Genomic DNA, 16,141 nt, shown 5'->3' on the forward strand with positions numbered 1-16,141 from the left:
GGGGAGGACAGAGAGAGACCTAGATCCAGCCCTGTTACGGGCCTCCAGGATCAGTAGTACTGGGTGTGTTGAAGTAGGGGAGGACAGAGAGAGAGACCTAGATCCAGCCCTGTTACGGGCCTCCAGGATCAGTAGTACTGGGTGTGTTGAAGTAGGGGAGGACAGAGAGAGAGACCTAGATCCAGCCCTGTTACGGGCCTCCAGGATCAGTAGTACTGGGTGTGTTGAAGTAGTGGAGGTGTCGTAGTGTAGATCCTAATCCTACTTCCCCATTCAACCAGGTCATAGTTATAATAGTAATAGTGGGAATGTATTGGTATGTATCCTAACTGACGGGTTCAGGGCTGGGATCACCTGTGGATCACCTGTGGATCACCTGTGTGACGTTGATCAGGTGTACGTCTGGCTGTCAGACATTGTGTGTGTGTGTGTGTTCAGTGTGTTCAGTGTGTTGTACAATAAAAATAAAAAAAGTTTTGCTCTATTCCATTCTCAGAAGACTGACTCATCAGATGAAGAGTCGCTCCACATCGACACAGAGGTCAAGCCAGAGGTCAAGCGGGAGGTGAAAGGTCGTAACTTGAAGGTAAAGAAGAAGACGGGAAGCACGGCGGGCATCCTGGACCTGCTACAGGCCAGCAAAGCAGTTGGCGGCATCGACTACAGCGTCAATAGGTACACCCTTTATCTTTTACCTTCATTTAACTAGGCAAGCCAGATAAGAACAAATTCTTATTTACGGCCTACCGAAAGGCAAAAGGCCTCCTGCGAGGACGGGGGCTACGTCTATCAACAGAACATTCTATTGAAATGGATTCTTGCATAGTGGAGTATTTTGTTAAGACATGTAGCTAGCTAGGTAAACAATGAACCATAATCCCAACTCATAATGTTACTACCCTGTATGAATCTGCAAGTAGCTAACCAACCAGGTTCAATGTTAGCTAGCTAACATTAGGCTGTAACTAGCAAAGCTAATGGCTCTGAGATACGAATAATAAGATCATGCACGTACCATTAGCTAGCGAGCCATAAGACTGCTAAACAATGAATAAAAATGCTCACCCCTTCTACCCCCAAGCAGTCTTATGGCTCGGGGCTAGAGGCTGTTAAGGAGCCTTTTGGACCTAGACTCCGGTACTGCTCGCCGTGCGGTAGCAGAGAGAACAGTCTATGACTTTGGTGACTGGAGTCTTTGACAATTTTTTGGGCCTTCCTCTGACACCGCCTAGTATATAGGTCCTGGATGTTAGGAATGTTAGGAAGCTTGGCCCCAGTGATGTACTGGGCTGTACACACTACCCTCTGTAGCGCCTTACGGTCGGATTGAGGTCTGGGCTTTGACTAGACCATTCCAAGACATTTAAATGTTTCCCCTTAAACCACTCAAGTGTTGCCTTAGCCGCATGCTTAGGGTCATTGTCATGCTGGAAGGTGAACCTCCGTCCCAGTCTCAAATCTCTGGAAGACTGAAACAGGTTTCCCTCAAGAATTTCCCTGTATTTAGCGCCATCCATAATTCCTTCTATTCTGACCAGTTTCCCACTCCCTGCAGATGAAAAAGTTCCCCACAGAATGATGCTTCCAACACCATGCTGCCAACACCGGGGATGGTGTTCTTGGGGGAAGGGAGGTGTTGGGTTTGCGCCAGACATAGCTTTTTTCTTCATGGGCAAAAAGCTCAATTTTTGTCTTATCTGACCAGAGTACCTTCTTCCATATGTTTGGGGAGTCTCCCACATGCCTTTTGGCGAACACCAAACGTGTGTTCATAATCAATGGATTTTTTCTGGCCACTCTTCCGTAAAGCTTTACAGCTCCTTCAGGGTTATCTTTGGTCTCTTTGTTGCCTCTCTGATTAATGCCCTCCTTGCCTGGTCCGTGAATTCTGGTGGGCGGCCCTCTCTTGGCGGGTTTGTTGTGGTGCCATATTCTTTCCATTTTTTAATAATGGATTTAATTTCCAAACGTCTGAAGGTACCACATTCATCTGTAGAAACAATAGTACGCAAGTATAAACACCATGGGACCACACAGCCGTCATACCGCTCAGGAAGGAGACGCGTTCGGTCTCGTAGAGATGAACATACTTTGGTGAGGAAAGTGCAAATCAATCCCAGAACAACAGCAAAGGACCCTGGGAAGATGCTGGAGGAAACAGGTACAAAGTGTCTACATCCACAGTGAAACGAGTCCTATACCGACATAACCTGAAAGGCCGCTCAGGAAGGAAGAAGCCACTGCTCCAAAACCGCCATAAAAAGGCCAGACTACGGTTTGCAACTGCACATGGGGACAAAGATCGTATTTTTTGGAAAAATGTCCTCTGGTCTGATGAAACAAAAATATAACTGTTTGGCCATAATGACCATTGTTATGTTTGGAGGAAAAAGGGGGAGGCTGCAAGCCGAAGAACACCATCCCAACCGTGAAGCACGGGGGTGGCAGCATCATGTTGTGGGGGTGCTTTGCTGCAGGAGGGACTGGTGCACTTCACAAAATAGATGGCATCATGAGGCAGGAAAATTCTGTGGATATATTGAAGCAACATCTCAAGACGTCAGTCAGGAAGTTAAAGCTTGGTCGCAAATGGGTCTTCCAAATGGACAATGACCCCAAGCATACTTCCAAAGCTGTGGCAAAATGGTTTAAGGACAACAAAGTCAAGGTATTGGAGTGGCCATCACAAAGCCCTGACCTCAGTCCTATAGAACATTTGTGGGCAGAACTGAAAAAGCGTGTGCGAGCAAGGAGGCCTACAAACCCGACTCAGTTACACCAGCTCTGTGAGGAGGAATGAGCCAAAATTCACCCAACTTATTGTGGGAAGCTTGTGGAAGGCTACCTGAAATGTTTTACCCAAGTTAAACAATTTAAAGGCAATGCTGCCAAATACTAATTGAGTGTATGTAAACTTCTGACCCACTGGTAATGTGATGAAAGAAGTAAAAGCTGAAATAAATCATTCTCTCTACTATTATTCTGACATTTCACATTCTTAAAATAAAGTGGTGATCCTAACTGACCTAAGACGGAATTTTTACTACGATTAAATGTCAGCAATTGTGAAAAACTTAGTTGTGTCCCTAATATGGTCATACATTTGTCAGCCGGTTAGGAAGTGCAGCTCAGTTTCCACCTCATTTTGTGGGCAGTGTTGCACATAGCCTGTCTTCTCTTGAGAGCCAGGTCTGCCTACGGCGGCCTTTCTCAATAGCAAGGCTATGCTCACTGAGTCTGCACATAGTCAAAGCTTTCCTTAAGTTTGGGTCAGTCACAGTGGTCAGGTATTCTGCCACTCTGTCTCTCTGTTTAGGGCCAAATAGCATTCTAGTTGCTCTGTTTTTTTGTTAATTCTTTCCAATGTGTCAAGTAATTATCTTTTTTTTTCTAATGATTTGGTTGGGTCTAATTGTGTTGCTGTCCTGGGGCTCTATAGGACGAGCTTGCTTAGGAGACTCTTCTCCAGGTTCATCTCTCTGTAGGTGATGGCTTTGTTATGGAAGGTTTGGGAATCACTTCCTTTTAGGTGGTTGTAGAATTTAACCGCTGTTTTCTGGATTTTGATAATTAGGCGATATCGGCCTAATTCTGCTCTGTATGCATTATTTGGTGTTTTACATTGTACACGGAGGATATTTTTGCAGAATTCTGCATGCAGAGTCTCAATTTTGTGTTTGTCCCATTTTGTGAATTCTTGGTTGATGAGCGGACCCCAGACCTCACAACCATAAAGGGCAATGGGTTCTATAACTGATTCTCTCTCTCTCTCTCTCTCTCTCTCTCTCTCTCTCTCTCTCTCTCTCTCTCTCTCTCTCTCTCTCTCTCTCTCTCTCTCTCTCTCTCGATCTGTCTCTCTCTCTCGTCTGTCTCTCTCTCGATCTGTCTCTCTCTCTCGATCTGTCTCTCTCTCGATCTGTCTCTCTCTCTCTCTCTCTCTCTCGATCTGTCTCTCTCTCTCGATCTGTCTCTCGCTCTATCTGTCTCTCTCTCTCTCTCGATCTGTCTCTCTCTCTCTCTCTCTCGATCTGTCTCTCTCTCTCTCTCGATCTGTCTCTCTCTCTCTCTCTCGATCTGTCTCTCTCTCTCTCTCTCGATCTGTCTCTCTCTCTCTCGATCTGTCTCTCTCTCTCTCTCTCTTCTCTCTCTCTTCTCTCTCGATCTGTTTCTCTCCTGTCTCTCTCTTCTCTCTCGATCTCTCTCTCTCGATCTGTCTCTCTCCTGTCTCTCTCGATCTCTCGATCTGTCTCTCTCTTTCTCTCTCTCTCGATCTGTCTCTCTCTCTCATCTCTCTCTCTCTCTCTCTCTCTCTCTCTCTCTCTCGATCTGTCTCTCTCCGGCGGGTACACCTTCCAGCAGTGTAATGTATTATTGTGTTGTGTTATTTCTTATTGACGTACTTACAGTCAGCCACCTGCATCTCCCAGCACACAGGAGGCCATTCAGGGGATGTTGTCTATGGCCAACCTGTCCTCCGGGGCTACCGCTGGGGCCGCAGCCATCTCCTCCTCCGACACCCCTGGGGCCTGGGGCTGCGACCGGCCCGGCAGAAACCACTCCAACACCACCACCGCTGGATGGAAGGGAGGAGCAGCAAGCGGAGCAGGAGGAGGAGTAAGTAAGCGGCCGGCCAAACGACTCCCCAAGAAGACGAAGAAGAGCAGCAGCGTCGACAGTGCCGAGTTCGATGATGATCAGGATCACATGGACGCCTGCTTCAAGGATTCAGATTATGGTAACTAGAGATATCTAGTACTTTCCACTAGAGTCATGATACATTTTCTACTAGAGATATGATAGTTTCCACTAGACATATGATGCATGTTCTACTATAGATATATAATAGAGTTTCCACTAGAGATATGATGCATGTTCTACTATAGATATATAATCCAGTTTCCACTAGAGATATGATGCATGTTCTACTATAGATATATAATAGAGTTTCCACTAGACATATGATGCATGTTCTACTATAGATATATAATAGAGTTTCCACTAGACATATGATGCATGTTCTACTATAGATATATAATAGAGTTTCCACTAGACATATGATGCATGTTCTACTATAGATATAGTAAAGTTTCCACTAGAGATATGATACATGTTCTACTATAGATATATAATACATGTTCTACTATAGATATATAATCCAGTTTCCACTAGAGATATGATGCATGTTCTACTATAGATATAGTAAAGTTTCCACTAGAGATATGATACATGTTCTACTATAGATATATAATCCAGTTTCCACTAGACATATGATGCATGTTCTACTATAGATATATAATAGAGTTTCCACTAGAGATATGATGCATGTTCTACTATAGATATATAATCCAGTTTCCACTAGAGATATGATGCATGTTCTACTATAGATATATAATAGAGTTTCCACTAGACATATGATGCATGTTCTACTATAGATATATAATAGAGTTTCCACTAGACATATGATGCATGTTCTACTATAGATATATAATAGAGTTTCCACTAGAGATATGATGCATGTTCTACTGTAGAGATATAATGCATGTTCTACTATAGATATAGTAAAGTTTCCACTAGACATATGATACATGTTCTACTATAGATATATAATACAGTTTCCACTAGAGATATGATGCATGTTCTACTATAGATATAGTAAAGTTTCCACTAGAGATATGAAACATGTTCTACTGTAGATATATAATGCATGTTCTACTATAGATATATAATACAGTTTCCACTAGAGATATGATACATGTTCTACTATAGATATATAATACATGTTCTACTGTAGATATATAATACAGTTTCCACTAGAGATATGATGCATGTTCTACTATAGATATATAATACATGTTCTACTATAGATATATAATACAGTTTCCACTAGAGATATGATGCATGTTTTACTAAAGTTATAGAGTAGTTTCTACTAGAGATATATTAGAGTTTCCACTGTAGATATAATAGAGTTTCCACTGTAGATATAGTAGAGTTTCCACTGTAGATATAATAGAGTTTCCACTGTAGATATAGTAGAGTTTCCACTGTAGATATAGTAGAGTTTCCACATAGAGATATAATAGAGTTTCCACTAGAGATATGTAGTAGAGTTTCTACTGGAGATATAGTAGAGTTTCCACTGTAGATATAATAGAGTTTCCACTGTAGATATAGTAGAGTTTCCACTGTAGACATAGTAGAGTTTCCACTGTAGATATAGTAGAGTTTCCACTGTAGATATAATAGAGTTTCCACTGTAGATATAGTAGAGTTTCCACTGTAGACATAGTAGAGTTTCCACTGGAGATATAGTAGAGTTTCCACTGGAGATATAGTAGAGTTTCCACTGTAGATATAGTAGAGTTTCCACTGGAGATATAGTAGAGTTTCCACTGTAGACATAGTAGAGTTTCCACTGGAGATATAGTAGAGTTTCCACTGGAGATATAGTAGAGTTTCCACTGGAGATATAGTAGAGTTTCCACTGTAGATATAGTAGAGTTTCCACTGGAGATATAGTAGAGTTTCCACTGGAGATATAGTAGAGTTTCCACTAGAGATATGATATATGTTCCATTAGAGATATGAGTCATGTTCCATTAGAGAGATGAGACATGATCCACTAGAGATATGAGTCATGTTCCATTAGAGATATGAGACATATTCCACTAGAGATATGAGACATGTTCCACTAGAGATATGATACATGTTCCACTAGAGATATGAGTCATGTTCCACTAGAGATATGAGTCATGTTCCATTAGAGATATGAGTCATGTTCCACTAGAGATATGATACATGTTCCACTAGAGATATGAGACATGTTCTACTAGAGATATGAGACATGTTCCACTAGAGATATGAGACATGTTCCACTAGAGATATGATACATGTTCCATTAGAGAGATGAGACATGATCCACTAGAGATATGAGACATGATCCACTAGAGATATGAGACATGATCCACTAGAGATATGAGACATGTTCCATTAGAGATATGAGACATGTTCCATTAGAGATATGAGACATGTTCCACTTGAGATATGAGACATGTTCCATTAGAGATATGAGACATGTTCCACTAGAGATATGATACATGTTCCATTAGAGATATGATACATGTTCCATTAGAGATATGATACATGTTCCATTAGAGATATGATACATGTTCCACTAGAGATATGAGACATGTTCCACTTGAGATATGATACATGTTCCATTAGAGATATGAGACATGTTCCACTAGAGATTAGAGATATGAGACATGTTCCATTAGAGATATGAGACATGTTCCATTAGAGATATGAGACATGTTCCATTAGAGATATGAGACATGTTCTACTAGAGATATGAGACATGTTCCACTAGAGATATGATACATGTTCCATTAGAGAGATGAGACATGATCCACTAGAGATATGAGACATGATCCACTAGAGATATGAGACATGTTCCACTAGAGATATGAGACATGTTCCATTAGAGATATGAGTCATGTTCCATTAGAGATATGAGTCATGTTCCATTAGAGATATGAGACATGTTCCATTAGAGATATGAGACATGTTCCATTAGAGATATGAGACATGTTCCACTTGAGATATGATACATGTTCCATTAGAGATATGAGACATGTTCCACTTGAGATATGAGACATGTTCCATTAGAGATATGAGACATGTTCCACTAGAGATTAGAGATATGAGTCATGTTCCATTAGAGATATGATACATGTTCCATTAGAGATATGATACATGTTCCACTAGAGATATGAGACATGTTCCATTAGAGATATGAGACATGTTCCACTTGAGATATGATACATGTTCCATTAGAGATATGAGACATGTTCCACTAGAGATTAGAGATATGAGACATGTTCCATTAGAGAGATGAGACATGTTCCATTAGAGATATGAGACATTTTCCATTAGAGATATGAGACATGTTCCACTAGAGATTAGAGATATGAGACATTTTCCATTAGAGATATGAGACATGTTCCATTAGAGATATGATACATGTTCCATTAGAGATATGATACATGTTCTACTAGAGATATGAGACATGTTCCATTAGAGATATGATACATGTTCCATTAGAGATTAGAGATATGATACATGTTCCATTAGAGATATGAGACATGTTCCATTAGAGATATGAGACATGTTCCATTAGAGATATGAGACATGTTCCATTAGAGATATGAGACATGTTCCATTAGAGATATGAGACATGTTCCATTAGAGATATGAGACATGTTCTACTAGAGATATGAGTCATGTTCTACTACAGATACAACAGATATTCCTCTGACTAACTGATGGCTGTCAGTTCTAGCGACAGGGTCTATGAGAGTAGGTCTTCAACTTTGTTCTTAGCTGAGACAGTGGTTATACAGCGTGTGTTTGCAGAGTGGTGTGGAGCCTCTACCCTTCCTTCTACTCTGCTCTGCTAGGGGGAGAGAGCTATGGATGGAAGGATGGAGGATGCAGCTGCCGCACAGCTGGAGAGAGAGGGGGGGGGGAGAGAAAGCATGTTAATGGAGGTGGAACCAAATACTGCAGCAATGCACATCATCATCATCAACACATGGAGCAATTAGATTGGTTGGCCTCTGAAATGTGTCATCGCTCGATAGAAATATGCCACTTTCAGGAAGGTTACTTTTTAGAAGATTGAGGAGAGAGTGAATAAAAGAGGATGTGATTGAAGGAGCTGTGGATCATGAGGAGCTGTGGAAGAAGACAGGAAGAGGACAGTGTTGAGCTGTGGAAGAGGACAGTGTTGAGCTGTGGAAGAGGACAGTGTTGAGCTGTGGAAGAGGACAGTGTTGAGCTGTGGAAGAGGACAGTGTTGAGCTGTGGAAGAGGACAGGAAGAAGACAGTGTTGAGCTGTGGAAGAAGACAGTGTTGAGCTGTGGAAGAGGACAGTGTTGAGCTGTGGAAGAAGACAGTGTTGAGCTGTGGAAGAGGACAGTGTTGAGCTGTGGAAGAGGACAGTGTTGAGCTGTGGAAGAAGACAGTGTTGAGCTGTGGAAGAAGACAGTGTTGAGCTGTGGAAGAGGACAGTGTTGAGCTGTGGAAGAGGACAGTGTTGAGCTGTGGAAGAGGACAGTGTTGAGCTGTGGAAGAAGACAGTGTTGAGCTGTGGAAGAAGACAGGAAGAAGACAGTGTTGAGCTGTGGAAGAGGACAGGAAGAATACAGTGTTGAGCTGTGGAAGAAGACAGTGTTGAGCTGTGGAAGAGGACAGTGTTGAGCTGTGGAAGAAGACAGTGTTGAGCTGTGGAAGAAGACAGGAAGAAGACAGTGTTGAGCTGTGGAAGAGGACAGGAAGAATACAGTGTTGAGCTGTGGAAGAAGACAGGAAGAATACAGTGTTGAGCTGTGGAAGAAGACAGTGTTGAGCTGTGGAAGAAGACAGTGTTGAGCTGTGGAAGAAGACAGTGTTGAGCTGTGGAAGAAGACAGTGTTGAGCTGTGGAAGAGGACAGGAAGAATACAGTGTTGAGCTGTGGAAGAATACAGTGTTGAGCTGTGGAAGAAGACAGTGTTGAGCTGTGGAAGAATACAGTGTTGAGCTGTGGAAGAGGACAGTGTTGAGCTGTGGAAGAAGACAGTGTTGAGCTGTGGAAGAAGACAGTGTTGAGCTGTGGAAGAGGACAGTGTTGAGCTGTGGAAGAAGACAGTGTTGAGCTGTGGAAAAAGACAGGAAGAAGACAGTGTTGAGCTGTGGATCATCTATGATCAGGGTTGGAACTTCAGGATTTGTTTACTAGCCCGGGTCGAATTCTGAGCCGTGCGATATTTGAAAAGACTAAATGTATCTCGCCGGCGGGCTAGTTCGGCACGTTTTCTACTAGCCTGGTCTGAAAAGTACTAGCCTCGAACTAGCAGGCTAGCTTAATATCCATCCCTGTATGAGTGTTAACTAACCAGAGGGTGTGTTTGTTCCAGTTTACCCCTCTCTAGAGTCCGAAGAGGATAACCCTGTCTTCAAATCCAGATCCAAGAAGAGGAAAGGTTCAGACACTCCGTACAGCCCCACAGGTACACTACACCTGTCACTCCATACAGCCCCACAGGTACACTACACCTGTCACTCCATACAGCCCCACAGGTACACTACACCTGTCACTCCATACAGCCCCACAGGTACACTACACCTGTCACTCCATACAGCCCCACAGGTACACTACACCTGTCACTCCATACAGCCCCACAGGTACACTACACCTGTCACTCCATACAGCCCCACAGGTACACTACACCTGTCACTCCATACAGGTACACTACACCTGTCACTCCATACAGCCCCACAGGTACAATACACCTGTCACTCCATACAGCCTCACAGGTACACTACACCTGTCACTCCATACAGGTACACTACACCTGTCACTCCATACAGCCTCACAGGTACACTACACCTGTCACTCCATACAGGTACACTACACCTGTCACTCCATACAGGTACACTACACCTGTCACTCCATACAGCCCCACAGGTACACTACACCTGTCACTCCATACAGCCCCACAGGTACACTACACCTGTCACTCCATACAGCCCCACAGGTACACTACACCTGTCACTCCATACAGCCCCACAGGTACACTACACCTGTCACTCCATACAGCCCCACAGGTACACTACACCTGTCACTCCATACAGCCCCACAGGTACACTACACCTGTCACTCCATACAGCCCCACAGGTACACTACACCTGTCACTCCATACAGCCCCACAGGTACACTACACCTGTCACTCCATACAGCCCCACAGGTACACTACACCTGTCACTCCATACAGCCCCACAGGTACACTACACCTGTCACTCCATACAGCCCCACAGGTACACTACACCTGTCACTCCATACAGCCCCACAGGTACACTACACCTGTCACTCCATACAGCCCCACAGGTACACTACACCTGTCACTCCATACAGCCCCACAGGTACACTACACCTGTCACTCCATACAGCCCCACAGGTACACTACACCTGTCACTCCATACAGCCCCACAGGTACACTACACCTGTCACTCCATACAGCCCCACAGGTACACTACACCTGTCACTCCATACAGCCCCACAGGTACACTACACCTGTCACTCCATACAGCCCCACAGGTACACTACACCTGTCACTCCATACAGCCCCACAGGTACACTACACCTGTCACTCCATACAGCCCCACAGGTACACTACACCTGTCACTCCATACAGCCCCACAGGTACACTACACCTGTCACTCCATACAGCCCCACAGGTACACTACACCTGTCACTCCATACAGCCCCACAGGTACACTACACCTGTCACTCCATACAGCCCCACAGGTACACTACACCTGTCACTCCATACAGCCCCACAGGTACACTACACCTGTCACTCCATACAGCCCCACAGGTACACTACACCTGTCACTCCATACAGCCGGGTACACTACACCTGTCAATCCATACAGGTACACTACACCTGTCACTCCATACAGCCCCACAGGTACACTACACCTGTCACTCCATACAGCCCCACAGGTACACTACACCTGTCACTCCATACAGCCCCACAGGTACACTACACCTGTCACTCCATACAGCCCCACAGGTACACTACACCTGTCACTCCATACAGCCCCACAGGTACACTACACCTGTCACTCCATACAGCCCCACAGGTACACTACACCTGTCACTCCATACAGCCCCACAGGTACACTACACCTGTCACTCCATACAGCCCCACAGGTACACTACACCTGTCACTCCATACAGCCCCACAGGTACACTACACCTGTCACTCCATACAGCCCCACAGGTACACTACACCTGTCACTCCATAAGCACAGGTACACTACACCTGTCACTCCATACACAGGTACACTACACCTGTCACTCCATCACAGGTACACTACACCTGTCACTCCATACAGGTACACTACACCTGTCACTCCACACAGGTACACTACACCTGTCACCCCAACAGGTACACTACACCTGTCACTCCATACAGCCCCACAGGTACACTACACCTGTCACTCCATACAGCCCCACAGGTACACTACACCTGTCACTCCATACAGCCCCACAGGTACACTACACCTGTCACTCCATACAGCCCCACAGGTACACTACACCTGTCACTCCATACAGCCCCACAGGTACACTACACCTGTCACTCCATACAGCCCCACAGGTACACTACACCTGTCACTCCATACAGCCCCACAGGTACACTACACCTGTCACTCCATACAGCCCCACAGGTACACTACACCTGTCACTCCATACAGCCCCACAGGTACACTACACCTGTCACTCCATACAGCCCCACAGGTACACTACACCTGTCACTCCATACAGCCCCACAGGTACACTACACCTGTCACTCCATACAGCCCCACAGGTACACTACACCTGTCACTCCATACAGCCCCACAGGTACACTACACCTGTCACTCCATACAGCCCCACAGGTACACTACACCTGTCACTCCATACAGCCCCACAGGTACACTACACCTGTCACTCCATACAGCCCCACAGGTACACTACACCTGTCACTCCATACAGCCCCACAGGTACACTACACCTGTCACTCCATACAGCCCCACAGGTACACTACACCTGTCACTCCATACAGCCCCACAGGTACACTACACCTGTCACTCCATACAGCCCCACAGGTACACTACACCTGTCACTCCATACAGCCCCACAGGTACACTACACCTGTCACTCCATACAGCCCCACAGGTACACTACACCTGTCACTCCATACAGCCCCACAGGTACACTACACCTGTCACTCCATACAGCCCCACAGGTACACTACACCTGTCACTCCATACAGCCCCACAGGTACACTACACCTGTCACTCCATACAGCCCCACAGGTACACTACACCTGTCACTCCATACAGCCCCACAGGTACACTACACCTGTCACTCCATACAGCCCCACAGGTACACTACACCTGTCACTCCATACAGGTACACTACACCTGTCACTCCATACAGGTACACTACACCTGTCACTCCATACAGCCCCACAGGTACACTACACCTGTCACTCCATACAGCCCCACAGGTACACTACACCTGTCACTCCATACAGCCACAGGTACACTACACCTGTCACTCCATACAGCCCACAGGTACACTACACCTGTCACTCCATACAGCCCACAGGTACACTACACCTGTCACTCCATACAGCCCCACAGGTACACTACACCTGTCACTCCATACAGCCCCACAGGTACACTACACCTGTCACTCCATACAGCCCCACAGGTACACTACACCTGTCACTCCATACAGCCCCACAGGTACACTACACCTGTCACTCCATACAGCCCCACAGGTACACTACACCTGTCACTCCATACAGCCCCACAGGTACACTACACCTGTCACTCCATACAGCCCCACAGGTACACTACACCTGTCACTCCATACAGCCCCACAGGTACACTACACCTGTCACTCCATACAGCCCCACAGGTACACTACACCTGTCACTCCATACAGCCCCACAGGTACACTACACCTGTCACTCCATACAGCCCCACAGGTACACTACACCTGTCACTCCATGCCCCACAGGTACACTACACCTGTCACTCCATACAGCCCCACAGGTACACTACACCTGTCACTCCATACAGGTACACTACACCTGTCACTCCATACAGGTACACTACACCTGTCACTCCATACAGCCCCACAGGTACACTACACCTGTCACTCCATACAGCCCACAGGTACACTACACCTGTCACTCCATACAGCCACAGGTACACTACACCTGTCACTCCAACAGCCCCACAGGTACACTACACCTGTCACTCCATACAGCCCACAGGTACACTACACCTGTCACTCCATACAGCCCCACAGGTACACTACACCTGTCACTCCATACAGCCCCACAGGTACACTACACCTGTCACTCCATACAGCCCCACAGGTACACTACACCTGTCACTCCATACAGCCCCACAGGTACACTACACCTGTCACTCCATACAGGTACACTACACCTGTCACTCCATACAGGTACACTACACCTGTCACTCCATACAGGTACACTACACCTGTCACTCCATACAGCCCCACAGGTACACTACACCTGTCACTCCATACAGCCCCACAGGTACACTACACCTGTCACTCCATACAGCCCCACAGGTACACTACACCTGTCACTCCATACAGCCCCACAGGTACACTACACCTGTCACTCCATACAGCCCCACAGGTACACTACACCTGTCACTCCATACAGCCCCACAGGTACACTACACCTGTCACTCCATACAGCCCCACAGGTACACTACACCTGTCACTCCATACAGCCCCACAGGTACACTACACCTGTCACTCCATACAGCCCCACAGGTACACTACACCTGTCACTCCATACAGCCCCACAGGTACACTACACCTGTCACTCCATACAGCCCCACAGGTACACTACACCTGTCACTCCATACAGCCCCACAGGTACACTACACCTGTCACTCCATACAGCCCCGGGACACTACACCTGTCACTCCATACAGCCCACAGGTACACTACACCTGTCACTCCACAACAGGTACACTACACCTGTCACTCCATACAGCCCCACAGGTACACTACACCTGTCACTCCATACAGCCCCACAGGTACACTACACCTGTCACTCCATACAGCCCCACAGGTACACTACACCTGTCACTCCATACAGCCCCACAGGTACACTACACCTGTCACTCCATACAGCCCCACAGGTACACTACACCTGTCACTCCATACAGCCCCACAGGTACACTACACCTGTCACTCCATACAGCCCCACAGGTACACTACACCTGTCACTCCATACAGCCCCACAGGTACACTACACCTGTCACTCCATACAGCCCCACAGGTACACTACACCTGTCACTCCATACAGCCCCACAGGTACACTACACCTGTCACTCCATACAGCCCCACAGGTACACTACACCTGTCACTCCATACAGCCCCACAGGTACACTACACCTGTCACTCCATACAGCCCCACAGGTACACTACACCTGTCACTCCATACAGCCCCACAGGTACACTACACCTGTCACTCCATACAGCCCCACAGGTACACTACACCTGTCACTCCATACAGCCCCACAGGTACACTACACCTGTCACTCCATACAGCCCCACAGGTACACTACACCTGTCACTCCATACAGCCCCACAGGTACACTACACCTGTCACTCCATACAGCCCCACAGGTACACTACACCTGTCACTCCATACAGCCCCACAGGTACACTACACCTGTCACTCCATACAGGTACACTACACCTGTCACTCCATACAGGTACACTACACCTGTCACTCCATACAGGTACACTACACCTGTCACTCCATACAGCCACAGGTACACTACACCTGTCACTCCATACAGACAGGTACACTACACCTGTCACTCCATACAGCCACAGGTACACTACACCTGTCACTCCATAGACAGGTACACTACACCTGTCACTCCATGACAGGTACACTACACCTGTCACTCCATACAGCCCCACAGGTACACTACACCTGTCACTCCATACAGCCCCACAGGTACACTACACCTGTCACTCCATACAGCCTCACAGGTACACTACACCTGTCACTCCATACAGGTACACTACACCTGTCACTCCATACAGGTACACTACACCTGTCACTCCATACAGGTACACTACACCTGTCACTCCATACAGCCCCACAGGTACACTACACCTGTCACTCCATACAGCCCCACAGGTACACTACACCTGTCACTCCATACAGCCCCACAGGTACACTACACCTGTCACTCCATACAGCCCCACAGGTACACTACACCTGTCACTCCATACAGCCCCACAGGTACACTACACCTGTCACTCCATACAGCCCCACAGGTACATTACACCTGTCACTCCATACAGCCCCACAGGTACACTACACCTGTCACTCCATACAGCCCCACAGGTACACTACACCTGTCACTCCATACAGCCCCACAGGTACACTACACCTGTCACTCCATACAGCCCCACAGGTACACTACACCTGTCACTCCATACAGCCCCACAGGTACACTACACCTGTCACTCCAT

General features: G+C 46.5%; 1 protein-coding gene across 1 annotated transcript in view; it reads left to right on the forward strand.

Annotated features, from left to right (window-relative positions):
- phf2 (PHD finger protein 2) overlaps positions 1-16,141 on the forward strand; it is a 208,180-nt gene that overhangs the window by 170,394 nt on the left and 21,645 nt on the right. Inside the window, exons 17-19 of the mRNA XM_045692003.1 lie at positions 497-675; positions 4,407-4,735; positions 9,960-10,052. Of these exons, the coding sequence (XP_045547959.1) occupies positions 497-675; positions 4,407-4,735; positions 9,960-10,052 (601 nt within the window). The remainder of the gene's footprint in view (positions 1-496; positions 676-4,406; positions 4,736-9,959; positions 10,053-16,141) is intronic.

The sequence above is a fragment of the Salmo salar genome, chromosome ssa12 (genome assembly GCF_905237065.1).
Source record: "Salmo salar chromosome ssa12, Ssal_v3.1, whole genome shotgun sequence".
NCBI lineage: Eukaryota > Metazoa > Chordata > Actinopteri > Salmoniformes > Salmonidae > Salmo > Salmo salar.